The sequence below is a fragment of the Chanodichthys erythropterus genome, chromosome 16 (genome assembly GCF_024489055.1).
Source record: "Chanodichthys erythropterus isolate Z2021 chromosome 16, ASM2448905v1, whole genome shotgun sequence".
NCBI lineage: Eukaryota > Metazoa > Chordata > Actinopteri > Cypriniformes > Xenocyprididae > Chanodichthys > Chanodichthys erythropterus.
This window is the reverse complement of record NC_090236.1, coordinates 24611252-24635929: the sequence shown is the minus strand read 5'-3', so window position 1 is coordinate 24635929 and position 24678 is coordinate 24611252. Positions and strand designations below refer to the sequence as shown.

General features: G+C 36.9%; 3 protein-coding genes across 4 annotated transcripts; all 3 read right to left on the bottom strand.

Moving 5' to 3' along the window:
• Positions 1–10163: 10163 nt before the first annotated feature.
• On the bottom strand, positions 10164–12127 carry rwdd3 (RWD domain containing 3). Its single transcript, XM_067362734.1, has 4 exons — positions 11832–12127; positions 10923–11386; positions 10542–10657; positions 10164–10434 (listed from the first exon to the last, which is right to left on the bottom strand). Exons 1-4 carry the CDS (start codon positions 11926–11928, stop codon positions 10323–10325), a joined length of 789 nt encoding a protein of 262 aa, XP_067218835.1. The 5' UTR covers positions 11929–12127; the 3' UTR covers positions 10164–10322.
• A 241-nt stretch (positions 12128–12368) lies between these two features.
• On the bottom strand, positions 12369–17641 carry hccsa.1 (holocytochrome c synthase a). 2 transcript variants are annotated; one of them, XM_067362732.1, is made up of 7 exons: positions 17562–17566; positions 16766–16883; positions 16419–16594; positions 16198–16346; positions 15997–16116; positions 15826–15912; positions 12369–13227 (listed from the first exon to the last, which is right to left on the bottom strand). In XM_067362732.1, exons 2-7 carry the CDS (start codon positions 16878–16880, stop codon positions 13035–13037), a joined length of 840 nt encoding a protein of 279 aa, XP_067218833.1. In that variant the 5' UTR covers positions 16881–16883; positions 17562–17566; the 3' UTR covers positions 12369–13034. The 2 variants fall into 2 exon arrangements, with proteins under 2 accessions (XP_067218833.1, XP_067218832.1); XM_067362731.1 differs by lacking the exon at positions 17562–17566 and adding an exon at positions 17589–17641 and having other exon boundaries at positions 12370–13227.
• Positions 17642–19382: 1741 nt separating this feature from the next.
• Positions 19383–24029, bottom strand: si:dkey-10f21.4 (Transmembrane protein 56-B-like). The gene is made up of 7 exons (XM_067363567.1): positions 23737–24029; positions 22570–22736; positions 22390–22479; positions 22179–22237; positions 20844–20938; positions 20697–20770; positions 19383–20605 (listed from the first exon to the last, which is right to left on the bottom strand). The coding sequence occupies exons 2-7, from the start codon at positions 22722–22724 to the stop codon at positions 20287–20289; spliced, it is 792 nt and encodes a 263-aa protein (XP_067219668.1). The 5' UTR covers positions 22725–22736; positions 23737–24029; the 3' UTR covers positions 19383–20286.
• Positions 24030–24678: the final 649 nt, after the last annotated feature.

Sequence of the window (24678 nt, the reverse complement as noted above, 5' to 3'; positions counted from 1 at the left end):
TACGTCACTTATACATTTTTTGACCTGACAAACACCAATGGAACATGTTCAGTCTGCAAAATCAGGCACCGACCAATGCCAACAGATGCTGGCAAAAGTAACACAGAGGTGTTTTTGCACTAAATACTAAAGGTGGCAACACTGCCCAGGTCTGTTGTTTCACAGTTGAAAAAGAAACTGATGAGATGGAACAACACAACTGGAGGCTACAACAACAATAGATGCCCACGTTGATGAGCGCTTTATGTGAGGGCATTAAAAACATATGAGCAACTCAATTTAAATGAGTACAAAAACATTTTTATCAGAATAACTTCTGGAGAGAAATAGCGCAATAGGTGTTTCAACTGTCCAACAGTCAACTGTACACAATCTTCACCTATATTTTGAAAGGCTGTGCTTTCGGCTATACACATACGCAAAAGGCCCCAATATACTTGGAGAACAAACTGGTGTGACATAATTTCAAACAAAATCTGGCCAAAACGAAGCTTGTTTTGGGAGCTGGAAAGCGGAAAAGTTCGCTCCGGCTGGTAAAGGGTTTTCACTAACAGTACACCAATGCAAAGGTACTTCGAAGTGAAGAAAGAAAAAGAACTGTGCCATTAGTATATCAGGGCCTTGAGCGTTTGTGTCAAAACTGAAGAATATTTTGGGCTTTAGTTGCCAGTACAGTGTGAATTAGCCTTTAGGCACAGCAAGCTGCTACTGCAGCACATTTGGAGCGTCGCAGAAATAAAGGAAAAGCTCTCTTGAGAAATACGCATAGAGAAATAGTGGCACTAAATATGAGGCATAAAAAAGTCTCAATAGAGTGGAAGCCCCATTGACCATGCCAGAGGTAAAATGATCTCAGTCCTGATTGCACTGTAATTGACTTTTTTAACCTGGGCCTTTTCGGCAGCTCATCCTGGCTTTGACCTCTGCCATAATGCCAATAATCACCGAGCAGACGTGATGTGTAGAGAGCCACAGGCATCAGATGTGGCCATCTGCACTGTCCAGCAGAGCATCCAGATCCTCATCAGTGTTAGAGGTAGGACACTCCTCTAAATGGCCGGATCTTTGAGTACAGCACAGTTGGACAGATGGAGGGTAAATAGCGATTGTTTCAGGTATATTATAGTATGAGACCGTACACACCACCACAGCCTGTTTACTGACCATCTGATGCTTGTTACTCACAAAACTGGTGAACACTATCTGAAAACCAGCAGTTTCTATTTGATTGGCTGGCTTATACGCAGTTTCCAGAAGTCATGGTGCATCAGAAATGTTGTGTTTATAAAGCACCGGCTGATCGAAAGAATGCTTTGAGGAAGGTTAGTGGCATCAAATATTAAAGGATTAGTTCACTTTAAAATGAAAATTACCCAAAGCTTTCCTCACCCTCAAGCCATCCTAGGTGTATATGACTTTCTTCTTTCTGATGAACACAATCAGAGTTATATTAATAAATATCCTGATGCATCCAAGCTTTATAATGGCAGTGAACAGGAAACAATGAGTAAGAAGCTCAAGTAAGTGCATCCATCCAAAGCAAAACGTACTCCACACGGCTCCGGGGGGTTAATAAAGTCCTTCTGAAGCGAAGCGATGCATTTGTATAAGAAAAAATATCCATATTTAACACGTTATAAAATAAAATATCTAGCTTCCGCCAGACCGCCTTCCATATTGAATATAGGAAGAAAGTGTAATGCCTCTCGCCAGTGTTGCCAAGTCTGCGGTTTTCCCGTAGAATTGGGCAACATTTATACTGTTGCTGCGGGTTGTCTTCCATGTCTGCGGGTTGAATAGGCCCCAAATAACGTGATATTTAGCCCCTGGAATGCAAATTTTAACCCCCTTGCCCCACCCTGGAAATGCGACTGGGCTAGTTTTGGGATAGTTTTGAGGAGCACTGGGCGGGATATGTTGTGAACACCTGGCAACCCTGCCTCTCGCAGTTCAAAACGCTTACACTATGTTCTACACCTTCCGTATTCAACTTACGAAAAAAGCGCAACTGACACGATGTGTGGGGTACGTTAATGATGGATGGATGCATTTTCTTGAGCTTCATACTTGTTGGTCCCGTTCACTGCCATTATAAAGCTTGGATGTGTCAGGTTATATTATTAATATAACTCTGATTTTGTTCATCAGAAAGGAGAAAGTCATATACACCTAGGATGGCTTGAGGATGAGTAAATCTTAGGGTAATTTTAATTTGAAAGTGAACTAATTTTTTAAACAATAATGGTTTTGTTTTTGGGGGGGGGGGGGGGGGGGGGTTTAAAATCTGATTTAAGAGACAAAATAATTCATTGCTGCCTAATCTACTTTATACTTTTGCACTTACATAAATTCTGATAAGAAAACCAACATAGTGTTTCACTGACTGAAACATGCATTTATTTAAATGTAGTTTTTTCACACCTAGACTATTAATTTTGTTTCTGATAAACCCATTCCTGAGCGGCTCATAAAACAAACTAAAATGATTAGTCACTGTACATATATAAATGGGAGAAATATCAAAGGTCTTGTGACACGCTGCTACCGATGGTGTCTTATTAAAGCTCTGTGATGGGAATAGTTAAAATTTCGCAGATTTAACAACAGGTACAGATGACCTGTGAACCTAAGAATTATTGACAGAAGGGCTATTCTGATCTCCACTGTGACCTTGAGCGAGGCTCTTAACCCCAAGATGCTCCACACAGCTGCCACACAGCTGCCATTCAATTAGAGCACTGAAAGTTGGTTTGAACAGAACAAAAACCCTGCTAAATGACAAGAGGACATGCCAGAATAAACTTGTATAATGAAAAATAAGCAGTTTTCAATGAAATAAAATTTCACCAGCCAGTGACTGAGGTTCTCTACTGATATTAGCCCTGTCAGGTCACTTGTCCTCAAGTCTACCTTCCAGGAAGAGGGAGAGATTTAAGGAATTAATTGAATTCCCTGCACACAGACATAGGTGCGCCATCAGAGCCCAAAGGGGACGTTTGCTCGGGGCCCATCTGGAGCTATCCACTGTATGACTTGTCAGGACTCTGTGATTTCCACACACGTCACTGCATTTGAGAAGGTTAGCAGTGAATCACAAGAGCAGAGAGACATGGACAGAGAAGGAGGTGCAGACAGAAGCACAAAAATCAGATAACCTGACACATGTACCTTTAGGATTTTACACATATCTAGTCTCGAAATGGCGGTCACATGACTTGTATGTCATTGCACACTTTTAAAGGCTTAGCAGAAATTTTATTTCACTTGAACTTCAGGATTGTTAAATATAATTCAGCTGTCTGTCAGGTTGTCAAATGCTTGTTACGCTGATGAAGCCCTGAGACAAATCACGCGTGCGCTCGACAGCACAACAGCACCCTCTGCTGTTCAGTCACACCTCACACAAGCACACACCATTTTTAATTGACAATTTTCCACCTGTATCACCCAACAAGCAAACTGTCTAGAGCAAAAACACTAAACAAAATAACATGTTATGAAATAATGATTTTCTCGATACATTCAACATTTAAATATTTACTCAAATCTCTTAACCCAGCCCAAACTAATTACAATTGCCCAGACACCAGCTATTCCTCAAATTACCCCGCGTTTAGCCTCCCTGTGTGTTCCCTCCACACCCGAGATTCTCAATTCTGTCTTCCCTTTTTTTTTACTTAATTAACAGCAGGTTTATCTCTCACCTAAAAAACATCCTCAGTACTCCAGTTTAATTAAAAAGAGGGCTTGCATTCACGCGCCACATTATTCAGGAGTGTGTCTCTGCATGCAAACAAGCCAGTGCATCTCAGCCATTATGATAATTGGGAATATGAGCTCAATAATGGAGAATCCACAGTTAATGCCAGGTAAAGACAGATGTGCACCTCTGCAACCAGACAGGATCAGAGCATTAACATGAGTCCAAAAAAATGTTAAGCCTCATCCATTAATTTGTCTTTTATAATGTGTACTTAACAGCTTACGGGTCATTTCTTTTATGCAGTATACCGTTTCAAATCTTTTACTTAAAAAACGTATAAGCCATTTAAAGGGTTAGTTCACCCAAAAATGAAATTTCTCATGTCGTTCCAAACCCCTTCGTTCCACATAGAAACACAAATTAAGATATTTTTGATGAAATCTGAGTTTGTTTGTTTTTATATTGCATAAAATGCAACGTAATTACCACATTCAAGGTCCAGAAAAGTAGTGGTTCAACCTAAATGTTATGAAGCAACGTGAATACTTTTTGTGCGCAAAAACAAAACAAAAATAACTTCATTCAACAATTTATTTTCACCCCTGTCATTCTGCTATGCTGTTTACGCTGTATAGACGCTGCAGGCTTATGGCTTCTGCGTCAGAACGCAGACAGTATTGGCCATTTCACGTGAACAGCGTTGAATGCAAGAACTGGCCAATAATGAGTTGGCGTTCTGACAAAGAACCTAGAAACGCTGCAACTTAAACAGCGTAAGATAATGACACAGAAGACAAAATATTGTTGAATAAAGTCATTATTTTGTTTTGTTTTTGCGCACAAAAAGTATTCTCGTCACTTCATAACACTAAGGTTGAACCACTGTAGTCACATCGACTATTTTAATGATGTCTTTACTACTTTTCTGGACCTTGAAAGTGGTACTTACGGGGGGGAAAAAACTCTCGGATTTCATCAAAAATATCTTAATTTGTTTTCCGAAGATGAACGAAGGTCTTAAGGGTTTGGGACGACATAAGGGTGAGTACTTAATGAAATTACATTTTTTGGGTGAACTAACCCTTTAAGTATTTATATAATTTATATAATATGCACTGGTCAAGCTCTAGCACTAAAAATTACTGATTATAACTTAGAAAAGTAACAGGATGGAAATAAAGAGCTAAAATTGGTAATTGCTCAATGATAGCTAAGAGAAGTTGATTCTGACGTGAACTTCTTTTTAAATTTTTCTAATATCTCATCATGTACTAACCATGGAGGAATACTTGCAGAAGTAAGAAAAATACAGCAGATACCACAAAACATTACTAAATTAATTGTCAATACGCACTCATGTTTGTGCTGTTGTTTTCCTTGCATTAAGATTGATGTTAAGGACTTTTGCTAAAGATCTAGTACAAAAGACTAACAGGATGGAAAGTGAAATTGATGGCACGGGGGGAGATGAAAGAAAACAATTCATTTAATTGGCAGTTTTTTCATGTTAAAAGTTGCATAGCACCTGAGGACATAGTAAAAAAATAGTTAAAGAAATTAATAAAATTAGCTAAAATCAGTGACTTTTTTTTTTTATTATTATAGAAAACTGTATGATGAGGAATGCCCCCTATCTGTTGCTGTGATTAAATTCTTTTGAAACTAAAGTTGCATGATCCTTCAGACTGAGGCTAATTATAAGGTTTGGGTGACATCAGATCTGGCTGTCAAGGGCCTTCTTGTGCCAGAGTTCATACTGCATTGACCCTCATAGAGTTGGACACGGTGGGCTGCGGCGGATCGTCTCAGTCGTGCTTCTGCATTGATTTACCCAATCTTCAGCAGTCGGAAAGAATTCCAGATCGCCGCTTTTAGCGTGATCAGGAAAAGCAAGCAACAAAAGTCATATATGTAGCGTTAATTTGCCAAACTAAAATGTCATTTGGCCGATAAATTTTAAGTTCAACCTAACCTTTGTACATTTTAATGGGCCGTAATTAAAATATTCAACAGGTAGCAGGCGCACGGGGTCGCCGAGCGTGGCCTCATGGCCTAGTAAAGGTAGGAAAGTGTGCTTCTCCTTTGGATCAAAGCCCTGTTTTATACAAGTAAATGCCACTGAGTGGATGACATTTAACAAGCAGTGTTGTTTTGTAAGAACATGTCAGGGAAAAGGTCAGGCAAGGTGAATTTATAGTTCAGAGTGGATCATTGTAAAGGGCGAGGAGGTGATTTTCATTAAGCCTTGTTAATTATGTTTAAAAAAAGAAATTTCATGTCAATTGCTCCTGGACCCTCCTAGGCAGCAGCTGTCTGCACAATGTGTATAGGATAAACATAATATGACAGCCAGCTATACAAGGTGTGTATGTGGGAGTATAAAAGACAGCTAAAAACAGAATTGCTTCATACCTTTGCCTAATTAAAGTTGATGTTCAAAAACCAATCTTATAAAAAATAGAGTGCTTATTAACCTGGAAAAAAAGCATCAATAAATTAAAAAGATGAGTCTTAATTTGTTTGAAGTACAAACGCTGTCTTTAAGGTCAGTGAGTGTGCCAAATTCAATTTACAAGTTTAATTTAAAGAGCAAATTCACACCAACCACTCAACAAAGATTTACTTTGTTTTAATTGTATTAAAGAAACACACTGAGTTCTATTCTCAACATTAAGAGGAAAACTTTGTACTTAGTGTTTGTTCTTGTAGAGTGTAGCATAAGATCATTGATTTTGCCTTAAGTAAACTGAAGCAGTAACTTTGGGTTGTTTTTTGCCCTCTAGAGCTTTAACTGTGTCATTGCGATTCAAATCTCAGCTATGTCACTAAATATTTGGGTACATTAGGGGTACAAATTTGGTTCGGTTTTTATCACGGTTGTCACGGTTTCGGTAAGGTTCAGTATGTGCTATGTTCAGGGGAAATAGGGCTACTATCAAATAAAAAGAAAGAAAATAAGAACAAATAATAACACAAATAAATTCAGAGCAAAGATACAAATAAAATAAACAGTGTTTTTCAGGTTTTTCAGGTATCTAGTTTTCAGGTACAGAGAATGAATAAAGTAGCTAATCAAATGTAAAAAAAAACATTGCATATAATCTTCATTGTGTAAATTAAATAAAGATTAATCATTATAAATTAAGTTAATTAAGAGCAATGAGAGATTTCCTTGTCTTTTGTTGTTTGATTCACATTAAAAACACATACAGATGGCAGGTTGCTGTCGCTTTAGGACAGTACACTGATACATATGATAAACAATAATATTAGTATTGCCTTAATGTAGTATTTATTGCGTCCGAATGTCGTTTTAGAATGAACAAGTTATGTAGGAATTCCAGTGAATGCATGTGTATTCTCAGAAAAACAAAACAAACACAACAGAAACTACTGTATAAAAGCTATTCACATGAGCACATTTAAAGCAGAACTAAGTAACTTCTTTACCTTCATAAATAGTCCTTACGATGGTTAATTGACTTGTAGTGGTGTGTTTGAGGCGAGCACTAACCCCCTCTGGCACGTCAACGCCAAAAACAGCAAGTTCAGCTGCGCCGACCCGACACAATCTCGCCTCATGTTCATGTTCACGTTCACGCGAGAGTGACAAAATGCTTTACGATGATTCGAAAACAATGTATATATTATGACTTTATAAGACAATTTCAACATTTACCCACCTCCATCGAGATTTCTTGTAGCCTACTGTATTTGCAAAACTACTGCGCTGGTGAGCGTTGTAGTCGAGCTGCGCTTGGAGTATTTACGACAGTGTGATTCACTGAAGGAACCTGTAGGGGGAGCTTCGCGAATCTTACTGAGTTCCACTTTAAAGGATTTATACTCTCATTAATTTAATACGCTACTCCACATAGGAAGAACAGACATGATAACTAGTTACTGACCTGATGCAGACACATACTGTATCTGAAGCGGACTGATATCGTCTTGGTCTGGAGCGAAGCAAAGAATTTATACTGACAAGAAGTGAAACTCAATAGAACGTTCCATTGCAACACCGGCGTCCAGCAGCAGTCCTGCGTTTCCGCCATTTTGGCAGTCCACTAGCTTCTATTGCTGCTTTGTTTAAAAAAAAAAAAAAAAAAAGTACATTAAAGCTGAAATCAAACCTGAATGATGACAACACAGAATAACATGCAATCACCAGTGATCATCAAATCCTTTTAACAGTTTATTTTACAGACTTTGTGTTTAAGTCTTCCACTTTTTTTCACAAAACCTTTTCTCTCTAGAAACCGAGTTAGTTTGGGTTAAAATACTTTGAAGTTCAAGTATTAGCATTATAAACACTGAATTAATACCAACATATGAAATTAAATTAAGGACATGCATCAAAAAATGGAAATACTCAATAAAGTAGGCCTCAAAATAAGTTACCTCAGATGTGTAATGGTTGGATTCCACAACTGATAACATAAAATGTAAGACAATACAACATTTAGGTGTCATAAAATTTACTGATGACTTAATTTGAGAAATTATCTATTGCGCTTCTCATTTGCCTGTGAGATTCGCCGATTTGGGGTGCGTAAGATGTGAAGGATTCTGTTGTCCAGTTGTCATTTTCACCCCAAAATGGCTGCCGCAATACTGAAACGCCACCTAGTGGCTGTTACCCAAAAAGCATCAGAGTTTCGCCTCTTGGGTTCTATGCTCTTTGAGCGAGGTTTACGCAGAGATTGTATATTATAGGGAGATGAGAGGGTCTGTATCTCTTACCATTGGAGAAAGCGTAACGGCTAACTTAAACCAGACTGACACGTGCGTGCAGTGGTGTTCTGAAATGAGGAGGCACATTTTTTATTTATTTATGAATCAATGTAAATTCATGTGCATTACTCTTAACGTTGACACATCTTCATTGTTAAATGAACATTACTTACAGTACATCAAAAAAAGAAAAAAAGAAAGCAAATACAATTCTATTTTGTAATTTTACATTAACAGTGTATTGTAATAAAATTTCTATTTATCAAAACCAAGTCAATCTCATCGAGTTAGTGTTTTAAGCATTTCTACATTCATTCCAAAATAATAACTAAAGGCAATAATAATTCAAACAATATATTTTATTTATGTATTGATGTTTTTCTTTTTGTCAACTTAGGCTATTTTGGATCATCATTCATGCTCCGTAAACATCGTCTGTATTTTTAATTTCACCAAGCTGATTGCACTCAAAAAAAAAACCACAGTCATTATGCTGTCAGTCCATTTCAAGTTTGATTTTGACGTGACATAAAGCAGTGATATCTAACTGGGTGATCTGTTTACTTACTTTTCAATTAGTCTTCCCATTTACCTTATTTGTTCAGTCAAACTGACGCGCGGAAAACGCACGTCAACAAGAGGCGGGATTTATCGCACAAACCAATCATAACCAATTACATCCAATCATAGAGCAATGGAGACATTGCCTCCTCTCACTTGACTTTCCCCCATTCAGTCTCAATTGCCCCCCACAAAACCCACTGCACGCCGAGGGTCTAATGGTTTTCTATGAGAGCAAAGGGAGGCATGGCTGCTGTAACTTTACCTGCGGGTGTCGCTGTGACTTGCACTCTTTTTTTAATGTCATAATTTGTAATATTTGTGTTTATATGTAATATGGATTATTTTCTCATCCTATTTTTTTTGTAGAGGCACTGCCTCCCTTGCCTCCTCGGAGCCGGAGCGTTAGCATTAGCAGTTACACTTTTTTGGCTAAAGGTTGCAGGCTTGCTTTCCAGGGGCTTTGGTTTACGTGAGGTAACGTCATGAGTAAATAAGAGGGGCAGCCAGAAATCTGCCTAAATGACTAATGAATTAGAAATATTTAAGATTTTTACGTCACTAATCAAATAAGTAAATTTGTGACATTGATCATGTGACCCTTTGTACAGATGGTAAGATGTTCATCTTCCATTGAAGCTTTTTGTATGCTCATGAGTGATACTGGAGAACATGATCATCAGGTTTGACTGTGGGTGACTTGAAGTAGCACTGCACAGACTGATCAGTGTATGACATTAAAGTACCACAAGAGCGATTAGAGAGCAGATGGCTCCATATGCAGACCTGCAAACTTGTCACTTTTAGGTGACAATCACCTTTTTCTTGGTCATTTGGGTCATTTATGTGAATCGCACCCCCCACCCCCCGCGACACTGTCACCTTTTTTACTCTGAGGAGTTTGCAGGTCTGCGCTCTCGCGGTACTTTGATGTCATACATAAACCGATCGGTCTGTGCAGCGCCTCTTCAGTTCAAACACACCTACAAACTTCGACAATTCTGGCAACTCAAGACGAATGCTGCTTTTACTAAAATCATGCACATTTCTAAAATAAAAGCATTACATGAGATTCAACTCAAAGTGAGTTTAATATAGTTTGTTGAAATAACTTGTACACTACACTTCAGGGATGACAACAGTAGCCTAAATAGTTTTACCACTCTTTTTTTATTTTGATGTTGTTTACAATTTCATGCAATCATGTACATTTTCACCAGTCCAAGAGACATGTCCTGTATGCATGATGCATTTTATGATGGGAATCCATGAAAAGTTGGCTCCACCCGGTGGAGAGAGTTTGTATTATACAGCAGCTGTCCTATCAGATGAGCGAGGGCACAAACTGGTTATAAAGCTCAGTTAGTCCAACAAGATCAAACTCCCTTTTAAGGTCATCAAGTAATAAAATGTCTTTCACTTCAAATGTAGACATCCTAAAAAATTAAAAAGCCAGCTGTGAAATTTGAACAATGGGCAGAGGAGTATTTATAGCCAAGTTAACAATATAACACACAAAAGTGTATGCATTGTATATGCTTACATTATCTTCTCCTCTGGTTGAGGAATCTCACAGAGGACACTCATCATCTTTTCCTTACAGCGTTTCCCTGAAGAATCAACATCAACTTTTACAGTCTTCTGAAGGTGGATGTATTCCTAGTATAGAGAGTCAGTTTAGCATGTTCACAAGAATGTATACAGGATGATACAAACCATATCCAATAAAAACTCTACAATTAACCAGGAATCACATGAGAAAGTAATAAAAACTGCTTAGAAAGTATGCACTATAAAGATGTCCAGAACATCCAGTGATGGCTGTGGTATTAATGCTTATATGTTATTGAATCAAATATCTGGGAAAATGACACACACACAAAAAAAGGTTAATTAAAACGATAATAAGATATTATACACATACTTTAATATTTTCCTTTGTTCCTTGCAGCAGAATTAATATCGGTTTGCCCATAAAGAGTCTCCCAGTGAGACACAGCTCTGAAGCCCATTTTTCAATCAGCTTTATGTATTTTGCTTTGGCTCTCATGTGATCTAAATGTAGTAAAGCAGTCCAGGTTTCTTCTGCAGTTTCTGCTCTGAGCTCCGCTGAATGGCAGCTTGATGTTTTGATCAAGTCAGAGAAGTTTTCTTGAAGCCATAGCATTAAGCCATGGATCATGGGCTCTGGTGGAAGTGATCGTGCTGTGTCCAGTAATTGCTGTCTCAGGTCATGGCACTGTTTCCTCGATAAGTGGCTGGAACTGATGCTGATATCTGGAGGAGCGTGGGGGTAGTCAGGAGAGATGTGGAAAATAAGGCCTAGCGGGGTCTTCTCACGGTTCCTCTCTATCAGTGTATGTATACGGTACACAATTCCTCTCTCAGCTGCATTTAAACATAACATGACATTTCAACAGGAATACGATCATGGGGATTGAGTTGTGTTCATAGAATTTGTGTGTTCATATAAATAATGATGCACAAATAAATGCAAAGAGATTAATTAATTAGACAAATAAAAGACCATAGTTACTACAGTTATTGTTTCTACTGTAAAGCCACTATAATGAATTTGGATCTAATTCAAACTGTATCAGTCTTTCTGAATCTTTCAGTTTTTTGTAATAACAGTGAAATATAATAAGTTAACACAGCTTTACTGTAAAAACAATATAAACACCCATTAACTGTAGTAACTGAGGCGGAAACAGTGGTTACCACGATCATTTCATTTTATGTTCAATAAAGAAGAAAAAAACACGGGTAATTTTTTATTCAGTCTATGGTAATTACAGTAAAAGAATACTATAATGCATCCAGCAGAACTCACGTGACTCTTCTAACAGCTCGAATTCGCCCTTCTCGCAATATATTGCGGACAAAACTGATATTTCATCGAACGCTTCCTTTGACATTTTGCAGTCCATGTGCGAAATGTGACATTATATTTATTAACGTTTACATTTGACCGGTTTCAGTTTGTTATTGAACGACACGGTCATATTCCGTGTAGAAACACTAGAACAGAACACCAGTTCCGACTGACAACGTGTTACATTTAGGCCCGGTTTCACAGACTTGCTTAGACTAAGCCAGGATTAGGCCTTAGTTGAATTAGGACATTTAAGTAGCTTTTATAAACGTACCCTAAAAAACAAAACAAAAAAAACATTACTGGTGTGCATCTTGAGACAAAAGAATGGCACTGACAGTACAAGTCAGTACAAACTGCTTTCAGTTAAAACAGCTCAAACATGCATTTTAGTCAAGGAATGGGCTTGTCTGGGAAACCGGGCGAGTGTTTCCTTGTTTTTAACATAGATGTGCATAGATTAAAACAAAATAACAGTTCATTCTTGTTGATGGGTCATTTTATTCTATAGCAGCATTGCACAAAATTGCCATCCCTAGAAAGTTCAAATTTAAAGAAAATGATATTACACACCCAAAACAGGTATAAATGATGCTCTTTTTGACAGTACTCTTCATAATTTGTTTTGAACATCATGTCAGTTGCAAATTAGAAAACAGTGAGTGAGCATTTTAATGAACATTATAATAAATTCCTTTAACAACTGACTTTATGGCAGAAATAAATATAATTGATATGAAGAAAAAATAAAAAGCATGTATCAGAGTATTTACACAGTCACTGGATTCAGTCTCCCTGGATGGTTAACACTGTAGATATTTTACAATAAAACAGGAAGGCAAAAGTATACTGACATGCTACTAAAAATCATACAGTACACTTAATTTTTTGTATACCATAATGCCTTCATAAGACTACTTTTTTTTGCTATTTCCTCTTTAATTACAGTAGCAAAGTACAATGTATGATACTGTATGTCTGCAACAACACACAGTGCCAACTATAGCATTCTTCGCATGTGTCATTGGAGGAAGTCATGAGAGCAAAATCCATGACAGCAAAATAAGGAGTTCATTCTGATTCCATTTGCAAAAAAAGTAAGTTATACAAACAAGTTCATGTATATCCTACAGATCACACAAGACTCAATGTGGAGAATATTCATGTGGAGGTCCAACGCCACCAGGCCACTTTCATACGATCCCAAACAGCTCCTAAGGAATCGAAGGCAGGACGCACGTCAAGGATAGTATGCTTAGACACCTGGCCTCCATCGTAGTAGTCTATCACATATCTGACCTCTTTTCCACACCGGTCAATAATCCAGTCATGCCTGTCAAATGGTAGCTCATGCCTACAACACAGAGGACCAAAAGAACCTTATTATTTCTTAATTGACACTGATGCTTAAATTTTCTTTAAGATGATCACAGAAGTTTTTTTTTTTTTTGAGAGAGAGAGAAAGCATTCATGCAAGAACAGCAAATACATTTTATTAAAGCAGAGCTTTTCAAATCTTTTAGATGCCAAAGACCCTCAAATATGACCATCCTTCTTTGAGGTACCCCTATCTTAAAATTTAAAAAGCAGCTATATAATTTCATGTATAAAGTTATTAAAGGTGCAATATGTAAGAATTATGCAGTAAAATATTCAAAAACCACTAGGCCAGTGTTATACATTTTGTTCACTTGAGTACTTACAATATCCTAAATGTTTGCAACTATTTGTAAATCGTTCGAAAATTTAAACCAAGGCTCCGGGACATGCGAGGAGTCGCCTGTCAATTGCGTCATACCCGCGTTACCCTCGGTTTCCGGTTTTATTTTGTAGAAACCATGGAAACACCAAAGACGCTATTATATAACACATTTTAATAGACAAGGGAACATCTGTTTTGATATATTTATAGACAGAAAACTAATTGTTGTTATATAGCTCAACACGTTTAGTCTTATTGTTTAAATTTAATTTTGTACCATGTACTATGCTTTACCATGCCTCAGAGAAAAACACCATTTTGTCAAATAGCTAACATAACATAATCAGATGCAGCTTTAATTTTAGTAACAGTAATACAGCATTTTCTCCATCATACAATACGTTTTAAAATTAATTACATGCCATTTATCAACACAAGCCATCCAGCATTTAATATGATATTCTAAAATCTTACTGCAGTGTCCAACAGTGTCTCACAGCAGCCGCCGAGCGAACGCACAGAGTAATGCTATAAAATCACTTTCAACACACTCAAATGTATCTAATAAAACAGAGCTGCATTACCTCATATTCATTACCGGAAAAGCGGAAGCAGCGCCAGCGACTGTGGCATAATAAAAGTTCCGCTGTTCGTGAGGTGTGTGTTGTGCAATCGCTCCAGCGGCCTCGTTCAGCTCCAACAACACTCAGTCTTGCTCTGCTTCATACTACAGTAACATTAATAATCGCATCCATGAACATGATTTCTTCCCGAGTCCTATCCTGATTATATCCACGGGCTGTGATGTGAAGACCATATATCCCAAGATTCCGCGCTCAAACTTGGCGTCATCAAGCTACGCCTTGAATAGGCCTCTAGCGGACAGAAAATATTACATAATGCACCTTTAATATTATGTGTAAAATATTTAGTTTCAATTGTATCACTGCATTTTTTTTCAACTCACTGTAGTACTGTACTACTACAAGTTAGATGTATTTTATTCATTTATTTTTTCATATTTAAGATTATGTTAATTAAATTAAATCAAATGTATTTTTATTTGAATCAATTAGTTTAATCTTATTTTTATTTATTTATTTTTACACTTGCTATTTTATTTATTCAAAAAGTTTTATTTACATTTTATTTATTTAAAATTATGTAGTTATTTATTATTATTTAATTTCAAATGTTTAATTTTTTATTTAAATAAAATTTCATTTATTTTAATCAACTTTTTTTAATCTAATGTATTAATTTATTATTTAGTTAAATAACATTGTATTTATTTAAGTTATTTTTAATCAAATTTATTTAGTTAACCCTTAAATGCATGACTGTTTCGCCAATCATTCTTACATATTCGGGTCTTTATCGACCCAGATCAATATCTAACATGGAAGGATCTCTCCCTGTCGCGATAATATAAAACTCCTCTGATATTAGAGTAACAATTACAGAAGAATAAAATAATCATATTTTGTTACATTTTGGAGCTTGAAAGGGCTCAGTTTGAGCAGATACTTTATGCCATCACTGTCCTCGTCAGAGCTCATTTCCCAGTAAATTCAGCAAATAATAGGCTATTTTTATGTTTGAGGTCACGAATATGAGCCCATTCGTGACCTCAAACGTATTCTTAAAACTATATAATTTTCAACATCTTTAAAATCAATATTTCGATCGCTAACAGCTTCACCAGATCCATCCAGTGACAGTTACAGTCATATTTGATTGCATTCAGTACATCTGCAGTAAATCGCTGAGCCATTTCATGTTTTTCTTATTATTTCGTTTTCTGTCTGAATGAGTTGTCACGTCAGCATTGTGTAGCAGACATTGCCACCTTGTGGAATAAAGGTGAATTGCACTTATTCTGTCATCTAAGATTCAATTATTGTTGTGCAGAAAAAATATACGTACACTCATACACACCTTGGGTCGTTAGCGACCCTATACAATTAAAAAATGAATACAAAAACAGGCATTCTTTTATAATTTTAAAATTCTGTCATCATTCATTCACCCTCAAGTTGTTTCAAACCTGTATGAATTTCTTACTTCTGTTGAACACAAAAGAAGATATTTTGAAGAAAGAAAAAAAAACAACAACTGGCTACCGTCAACTGTCTGGTGACCAACATTCTTTAAAATAACTTATTTTGTGTTCAACAGAAGAAACAAACTCATGCAGGTTTGGAAGAACTTTTTGGGTAAACTATCCCTTTAAGGAATACCATCACTTACCCCATCCAGTGGCGAAATCTGGCTCTGGGTGAAAAGTCTTTTGCTTTGCCACCAAACCTAAGAAGAGAAGGTCCACATGGGCATTCTCTGTGGAAAACAACAGCAGAACATCAGGAGTCATCTACTCGGTGACATCTGAGGTTACACAGCTGCCTTTAACATGTGGCTTACATGGAATGGAGCTTTTCCCATCTCAGGATTTCCTGCCAGGCTTGCTCATTATTCTGGTTGTGAATCCTGATGATGTTTGTCATATCTTTCTGTTTGATATCCTCATTGTTCCAGCGCCATCTGGTGAGAGTTTGAGTCATAAACAATGAAGCTGATGGAGCTAATTAGATTTACATTGCTTTTTCTCCATCAGGAACTCACCCTTTTCTCAGCATGGCATTCCAGAACATCTGCTCTGAGGGATAAACCCATTTCTGCTCAGATCCGGCACGGGGGATGGTAGATTCCTCTCTTACAACAGACAGGGGGAACGGTTGACCATTTGAAGGTCTCTGGTTAGGTGGTGGCATCTATAGAGAACAGTACATAAAGCCTCAGTGCATCTAAACATCCAGGTAACCAATTTCAAAGGTGCAAAGTACCATGTTTGCAGGATTGATGTCAGACATCATGGGTTTAGCCCTGTCAGCAGCTCTCATAGGACACTCTACAAATTCATATGCCCTGTCCTGATGTGCTGGTACATCTGCCGCTTTCTTCAGCTGATCGCTAGCAGGTGCAGACCCCTGATGCATTGGACATTCTGGTGGAGGGGCACCTGTTGGAGATGTTAAGAACAAAAACTTTCTTGAGATTATAGACGTTTCTCTATATAAAAGCTGCAACAAATGATCAATAAAATTAATCGATTATGTATCTGCTGCAGCCCTATGTATTTGTTAAAAACTGAGTATTATAATTATTGAAGAACTGGAGGAACCCATCTCACTTTTAATAACATCTTGATGCATTGGACAGCCCTTTGGTGGTGCTCTGCCAAAGTCAGGCACCATGATGCCCTCTGCCTTCACAGTACCTGTAGGGCTGGACATTGTGTCTCCCATCAGCTTCCCAAACGAAAAGATGAAACAACACAGTAAGTTTTGAGTGGCTATGCATTTAGCATTAGATTGCTGTCATATATACAGTTGTATGCATGCATGCTATATATACAAGTAGGCATAAAATCCTATTATGAAAAAGTATAAAAACTGAACTCAACTATTGTATTCTTGCATTGATAAATGCAGGATTTAGTGAGTCTTTAGATGACATAAGACTTTTTATTATTATTATTATTATATTATAATTGATGCAAATTCAACATACAAGAAATATCAACATACAATACAATCATTCCCACATATAAAGCCAAAGTACAAAGGGAAGCATCTAAAATATAAATTAAGAAGAGATTAAAATAAGGTGTTTTTGCCTTATAGTTGTCAAACTGTACATCTGATTGGCTGCTGTGTTACTATAAGTATAAACCAAAGATATGTACACGTGTCTTCCTTTCTACCACAGTCCATTGATCTAACGTTATTGATATCTGCACCATTTACTACAAAACTATGCTTTTGGGAAGTTGTGCAACAAATGTTATACAGGACTCTTCACTTATAGAACAGTATAAGATAAAAGCATGTACTAGTATGTCCAGATAGCGTTACTAACTGCTCATATTGTTCAAATAGCCCTGTGTTAAAACTACATGCGCAAGATATCGCTGATAAAAGACTAACCGCTATATAACAGTAGATCACACTTACCTCCACCTCTACTGTCAATGTCGTTCACACTAGAAACATGCCTCATATCCCACGATGCTCTGGGTCATTGCATCATAGATGTGTATACGTATAGATGCCTCATTTCGACCGCTCCAGACACGTGGGTGCGCCCGCCATCTTGCAACGGTCAGTGTCATCGCTCACAGAATCAATAGGTGCCACATGCTGCTTCTGGTCAGAGATTGTATATTATATGGAGATGAGAGGATCTGTATCTCTTACTATTTGAGAAAGCGTAATGGCTAACTTAATAACGTGCGGCATCTCTCAGCCTATCGTGTAATGGCAGTGACATCAGTCGCAACATTCCCATAGACTGTAAAAAATATTCCCTAGTCTGCCATCTCTTAAAAAAAATACATTTTTATCAAGCTAAAATCTACATATAGTTCCCTACGAAAGTATTGTTTAGTGTAAAACATGCTGAAGATTAGCAAACAGACTGTCGGTTAATTAAATAATTAGCTATTTCCCCTCAAAAGCTGTTTAATCAGCACAGTGAAGCCTCTCATCCATTGACATCCATTCAAAAAACTGCCTCTGGTCTCCTTCCCTGCGTACAGCCAGAGGCGGAGCATTAGCATTAGCCATTACGCTTTTTTGGCTAAAGGTTGCAGGCTTGCCTTCCAGTGGCTTTGTTCTGGTTGTGAAACCACCAAGATTTAAATTCCCAAAGAAATTGGATAACGTGTTGGTTTGTGTTTGTATATGTATTAACTCAATATTACACGTTTTACTATGGTAATTTTAATGTTTTTTTAATGTCAGCTAACGCCCTCATCTTGTTGTATTGTGTTAGTCTAGCAAAATCATATGCTGAAATCTGTAATTTCATAGATATTGTATTCATACATACTCAGTCAACTCGCTCTTGAATGTTCACGGACTGCTCCAATATGGCGGACGACTTACGGCCCATTGAAACTGTGGCTAATGAGGTATCTATATCAGTGGCTGTCTATACATCTATGCATTGCATCACGCTTAGTGTGTGGCACACATATAGACATCCAGATGCACACTGCCCCCTAGAGTATAGGAGTTTGAGATCCAGTGCACACTGCCCCCTAGAGTATCGGAGTTTGTATTTTCATTATTTTATTTAAGTGACTAATTTAGCCCAATTTAGCCTAATTTAAAAATTATAATAATTAATAATTTTAATTATATTATGTTATTCATTGAATATGCTTAACCTAATCATTTTCATCAATTGTTTCCTGGGGACAGCATTTTAAAAAAGCATTTAGTTTTTTTAGTTCTTGTTTTTCAAGTGGTAAATTGTGGATTTTGGAATTTATTATCCTATCACTAAAATATTTATTCAGTTAGTATTTCTGGAGGTTACATCATTATGTCCGTGACTGATTTTTCGAGTGTTATGAGTGAATCACTGAATCATTTGCCGATTTATGACCGAAACAAGTTGCTATTTGCTAGTTTTAAAAGGCAGGGACTTAGTTCAACAAGTCAGTCCCGATGCATGCAAGTAAACAAGAATGATTCACATATTTTTGCTTAGATTTGCTCATGAACACAGATTTGTTCACAAAACAAAACAACAAAACTGCATGTTTCCAAGTTAATAATCCTTTTTTTGTAATAACCAATATAACAAAATTTTGGCCAAATGTACTTGTGTGACCTCATACATTGTATAAAGTGTAAAACAGAGAAGTTTATTTAAATTAAAACATTGTCACACCACAGAAACACACATGTCCAGTCACTTGACATCACAGTATTCATTCCAGTTGGAATAGCTCATACACCTTTTTCAAGAATCATATTGTGTTTTTTTAACTGCAAAGGCCTACATAACAGTGAAGTAACCTGAAAAGCCTTATCTTATTGAAGCTTACATTACATATTATAATTATCATTATTCCAAATCCAACCCACAAACCACATACTACAAGCAAAAGGCTTATACACGGCTGCATCGAGTTATAGATTTTCAGAAACATATATTATATAACATTGTGTCACCTGATATGTTTTCCATTCCAGACATATAATACTCTCCATACATAGTATTCTCCATATATGCAATAATTATATTAATTATATGCAGACATGCATGGTTTCTTGAGTACAATATCCTGCACTGCTGAGCTGCAATAGCAGGAACTTTCAACTATTCATTTTACCCATTTCCACTACATTTATAATCGCCATTATATTTCTCTGTATACCCAACCCTATCCATACTGTAGTCAAAAGTTGTTTATTGTGGTCTACAGGCATACACTGTGTATCTTCGTGGAAGTTCAGATGTGCTGTTGCTTTGTTGATTGCATTCATAAAGGCAAGTTGGTTGATCTTAATAGCAGCTTTATAATAAATAGTGCAACCACAACTGTCCTGATTGTACATGTGATCAGTCCCATGCCTCTTAATAATAACACCTGATTTTTCTTTTTAAACTGAAAGAGCATTTGTGAATTAATTCCTCCAGTTGATCCCATATTTGAAGATGACATCATTTAAGTCACTAATACATTGACTGACTTTCTAAGCTCTTGATTTGTCAGTTTAAAACTCAAAACTGAAGCCACGGCATTACAGCAGCAGGAGTAATACAAACATATATGACATTTGCACTCCGGTTGGACATGATCCAAGATGGACAGTTTGTGTGCTGATGTGTTCAGTTTGTATATTGTATATCTCCATGTCAGTCTGTCTTTCTAGTTTCCATCTCAGTTCCTGCTTTTCTCGACCAGGCTGAGTGAAGGACTTTGAGACATCCACGGATAATTCTGCGCATCCACATGATGTTCATAATATCCAAAGACACGCTAGAAATAACCCAGGCACTGCGGCCTCCCAGAGGTAATTTGTAGAAGTCATCCGTGCCGAAGACCGAGTACATATGGCTGTAGTAGCCTGGAATGACTGCGATCCTCACCAAGAAGAATGTACATGCCATGGCGACACCATTAACCAAACTCGGTTTGGAAAGTTTGTGGTAGCCCAACATGTGAAAAAACCAACTGGAAGACATTAAAATGATGCAATTAGAAAATTAGGTCCATTTCATGGTTTTATTTTATTTCATTTCATCTATTTTTACACATTACTTACCGCTGGTTGACAAAGGGGGTGGAAAATTCTGAGAGCAGACGGAAATTAGCAAAGTAAGGCAGTATCCCTTGACTCTGCAAAAGAAGGAAACAAGCACAAAATGACCTTGGAAATCTTGAGGAAGTAATAGACACCAGACCAACTTACCAGCACATAGTAGTATGCATAGAGAGCAGCAAAATGATGTATGACAAAGTATTTTTCTCCAATTGACTCCCATGAAGTAAACATGAGCAGGAGATCTGAAGAGGAACAGAGTATGTTCTTTGTGAGTGTAACTATCAAGTAAAAAGTAGAAATATGTTTTCCTTACACCTTGAATACATTAATGAAATTCTAATAATTACTTCCAAAAATATAATTTTTTTTTTTTTTTACAAATTAATTAAGTGAAAAACATTAATAATTAAAGAAGTGAAACGTGTTAAAATATTTTTTTTCCTAAGAAATAATAAGTGTTAAATACAGGTTTCTTGTCACTTTTTCTTTATTATATCAGGACAGTTTTTGGACAACAACCCCCTCTAAACTATCGAAATTATATTAATTCAGAAATTTAAAATGTGCTCATCACTCAAAAAAAACAAACATTTTTTTTTTAAGATTTACGCAATTTAATTAATAGTAAATTTCCATCAAATTTAATTGAATAATCCTTACTCAATTTAATTATTGATTAAGGATTGTTTAGTTATTCAATTCAGTTGTAAAAGGATTATTCAATTCAATTTGATGGAATTTATTACTATTAATTTAATTGCATAAATCTTAAAAGAAGACTTACATTTTATTTGAGTGATTATAGAAGAGGTGTATTCAATAATAATAATATATAAATAATAATAAATAATATATATATATATTATAAAATGCAATATATATATATATATATCATGAATGTATTTTTAAAAAATAAATTTAAAAATTACAAATATTTAAATATTTAGGGATGTGCAACAATTAATCGCGATTAATCGTTTGCAAAATAAAAGTCTGTGTTTACGTAATATATGTGTGTGTTCTGTGTATAATAATTATGTATATATAAATACAGACACATACATGTATAAATCTAAGAAATATATGCATGTTTAAATAAATATATATATATTTATATATATTTTATATTACATATAAATATTTTATATATAAATCTAACATTTTTCTCAAATATATACATGTATGTGTCTGTATTTATATATACTAGAACACACACATATATTACGTAAACACACTTTTATTTTGCAAACGATTAATCGCGATTAATCGTTGCACATCCTAAAGCAATTAAGTATTTTTTGTTAAATAATATCAATATTCAAAAAAATAAATAATAAAAGTTTATTCCAAAACATGAATTCAAATTCTGAAATTAAACAATGCTTATCATAGAAGACACATATTTAGTGTGTGAACTGCATTTTTAACTTATTTTTGCATAAATTAATAGATATAGCATCACATCATCAACCCTTCACTCACCTGAGATGAGGTAACCTGAAGTAATGGCCACGTTTAGTTTCACCAGTGTGGCGTCTCCCCTGCAATCCCAAATTATAGAGGTTAGATAAGAAATATACTTTATTTCACACTTTTATTTGTGAGAGTTGAAGTTCCAGTTCAAGTTCAGACTGTACTGTTTGGAGTTGTGCCACCACCACATTTGTAATGGACTGCATCTTTAAATCCTCACCAGACTGGGTCTTTCTGGATGGATTCATCAAAGATATATATGTAGAGACAGAAAAGTCCCACAACCAAGGCGTGCACTGTTGAGACGGCCCTTTGAGAAAAGAAAAAAAAAAGATATCCTCCAACTTTAGTCACACTCAATATAATGTGCATAATTAAAACAGAGGATAATATCTGACACCTGGAGTTCCACTCCGTCCTGTGTGTAGGGCTGAGCCTAAGGAAGCCTTTGCAGAGTTGCTGAGACACCCAAGGGCTACCTCTGTGGAACAGCCACTGGAAGCTCAGGAAGCTCCCTGTTACAACCACCAGCACCTGCAGGCTGAGAGGCTCCATGCCTGCTGAGCCCTAGAGAAACAGAGAGACAGCGGCGAACGTTCAGCAATAACCCTTCCATTGACAAAACCCCCAGCCCAACACATAATAATCACAAAATGTTTCTTACTCCAAAACGGTTCCGATCATAAAAGCCCCAGTCATCACCTGAGCTGCCGCAGTACCTCTCTACTGCCAAATCCCACTGTATACAGAAGCATTTGCATATGTGCTGACACAGCCGCACAGCCATCCAGAGGTCAGCCGACTCCAGCGCGTCTCAGATTGCTCCATCCGTGATTTATAGAACCACGCGTGGCTTTTGTGCAGTCTGAAATGCCTCCCAGAGATCTCGGCGTCCCGTAAGAAACAGTTGATTGTGTGTTGGGTTTGTGCTGCATTAACTTCTATCCTGGCTGAGGGGAGCGTGCGCGTGTTACTCCGGCTATACATGTCTGCAGTATGGACAGCGATCGAAATGAAACCGCAGGAAATCAATGCGTGTGATCAATGTGGCATTGTTCTGGTCCATTGGGACACGACCACTCCCCTGCTTTGCCCTCGTACCCTTGAAAATGCATCAGGCGTCAGTGCTTTTGGTAACTGATAGTAGCCAGGAAGTCAAGCCGGCATGACCTTGTCAGATTTGAATTCTGATTCTCTCACACGTACATTTAAGCATTTTCAACTTACAAAAGAAGAACATATTCATGTATTCATAATAAACAATGCTAGGTTTATTTGATAAATAAGCTAAAGAGGAAGAGAAATGCAAAGAATATGTGTGTGTGTGTGTGTGTGTAAATGCACTGAACAGGAGTAAAAAAAAAAAAGAAAAAAAAAAGAGTCAAATAATCAGGAAAAACGCAGCTATTTTTACCATTTTCTGTGTCTGAAACTTCGCTTAGTCATTCACTTTCTTTTGCAATTCGTTTTCTCTTGCAGTACTGCATTTGGGTGATGAAAACTATGGAAACTATGACTATGAAAAAAGAATTAAATAAAGTCTACGTAGTGCTAGGGTCAGACTTACCCTTGTCGTTATGAAAGACCCAAGTTGAACTGGCCATGAACACAGCTGGACACGTTTAGGTGATCTGTAAAGCTCAGGTGTTTACCTCAGGAATTCACAAGGGAAATTGGTGGAGAGATTGTGAGTGCGAATCCAACAGCTTTTATCCGTCTCTCCATATTCACTCAGAAAGTGCTTTCTCTCGTATGCACAGTTGTCCAGCGTAATTTTATATCTTTGTATCCTAAATGAATGTCGTTGCATAGAGGAACCACTAGATGGAGTGAAACATCCAACTTTTTTCCTCTCCATGATAGCAAACGAGCTTCAGGCAAATGTGTTTGGTAGTCCTGTTCGAACAAGGACACTATTGCTGAATGAATGTTGTATATTTAAGGGCAGCCCTGTCGTCCTCAATTTCCTGAATCCTCACCCTGAACTTCAGCCTAAACTATCAGACTTGATAAACACTAATCCATTTAAAATCGCTCCAACTGTAACACTGTATTTAGAGCCATAATGGAGCAAGTTTAGGGCTGAGCGGTTAGTCTTGCCCTGCAGCTTCAGGTAATAACGTCCCATCCCCCTCTAAAGCACAGTTGTTGTTGTTGTTGTTGTTTTTGTTGAGTCCATCTGCATGTTGTGCCTCAGGGATGGAGCAACAAGGCATTCCTGTTTGATGAACCGTTCGCCCCAGAAGAGTTCTGCTCATGGAAAATTAAAGGGATGTTGTGCCTAAATGTGTATTTTAATAGAATAGCCTATTTATTTTTCACTTTATGAGGTCTGGGTTACATAACAGGATAGCGGAAAGCAAACCCTGCTGTAGATGCTGAATGAAATAAATCTACTCAAGACATGTTTACTGGGACACAGGAACAGGGGGAAATTCTGTTGCTGACTAAACATCCCTTTTCACGTCTTGTTGAGTGAAATATTCAGGGTTTCGTGTAACCTGTTGAT

Coding starts and splice junctions, on each gene's coding strand:
- rwdd3 (XM_067362734.1), bottom strand. CDS start 11,928: ATGGACTGCAAAATGTCAAAGGAAGCGTTCGATGAAATATCAGTTTTG. Junction 11,387..11,831: donor CGAGCTGTTAGAAGAGTCAC/GTGAGTTCTGCT, acceptor GTTTAAATGCAG/CTGAGAGAGGAATTGTGTAC. Junction 10,435..10,541: donor CAACCAGAGGAGAAGATAAT/GTAAGCATATAC, acceptor TTAATTTTTTAG/GATGTCTACATTTGAAGTGA.
- hccsa.1 (XM_067362731.1), bottom strand. CDS start 16,880: ATGGGAGACACAATGTCCAGCCCTACAGGTACTGTGAAGGCAGAGGGC. Junction 16,595..16,765: donor GCATCAAGATGTTATTAAAA/GTGAGATGGGTT, acceptor CATCTCCAACAG/GTGCCCCTCCACCAGAATGT. Junction 16,117..16,197: donor AATGCCATGCTGAGAAAAGG/GTGAGTTCCTGA, acceptor AACTCTCACCAG/ATGGCGCTGGAACAATGAGG.
- si:dkey-10f21.4 (XM_067363567.1), bottom strand. CDS start 22,724: ATGGAGCCTCTCAGCCTGCAGGTGCTGGTGGTTGTAACAGGGAGCTTC. Junction 22,238..22,389: donor ATCCAGAAAGACCCAGTCTG/GTGAGGATTTAA, acceptor TTGGGATTGCAG/GGGAGACGCCACACTGGTGA. Junction 20,939..22,178: donor TTCAGGTTACCTCATCTCAG/GTGAGTGAAGGG, acceptor GTTCCTCTTCAG/ATCTCCTGCTCATGTTTACT.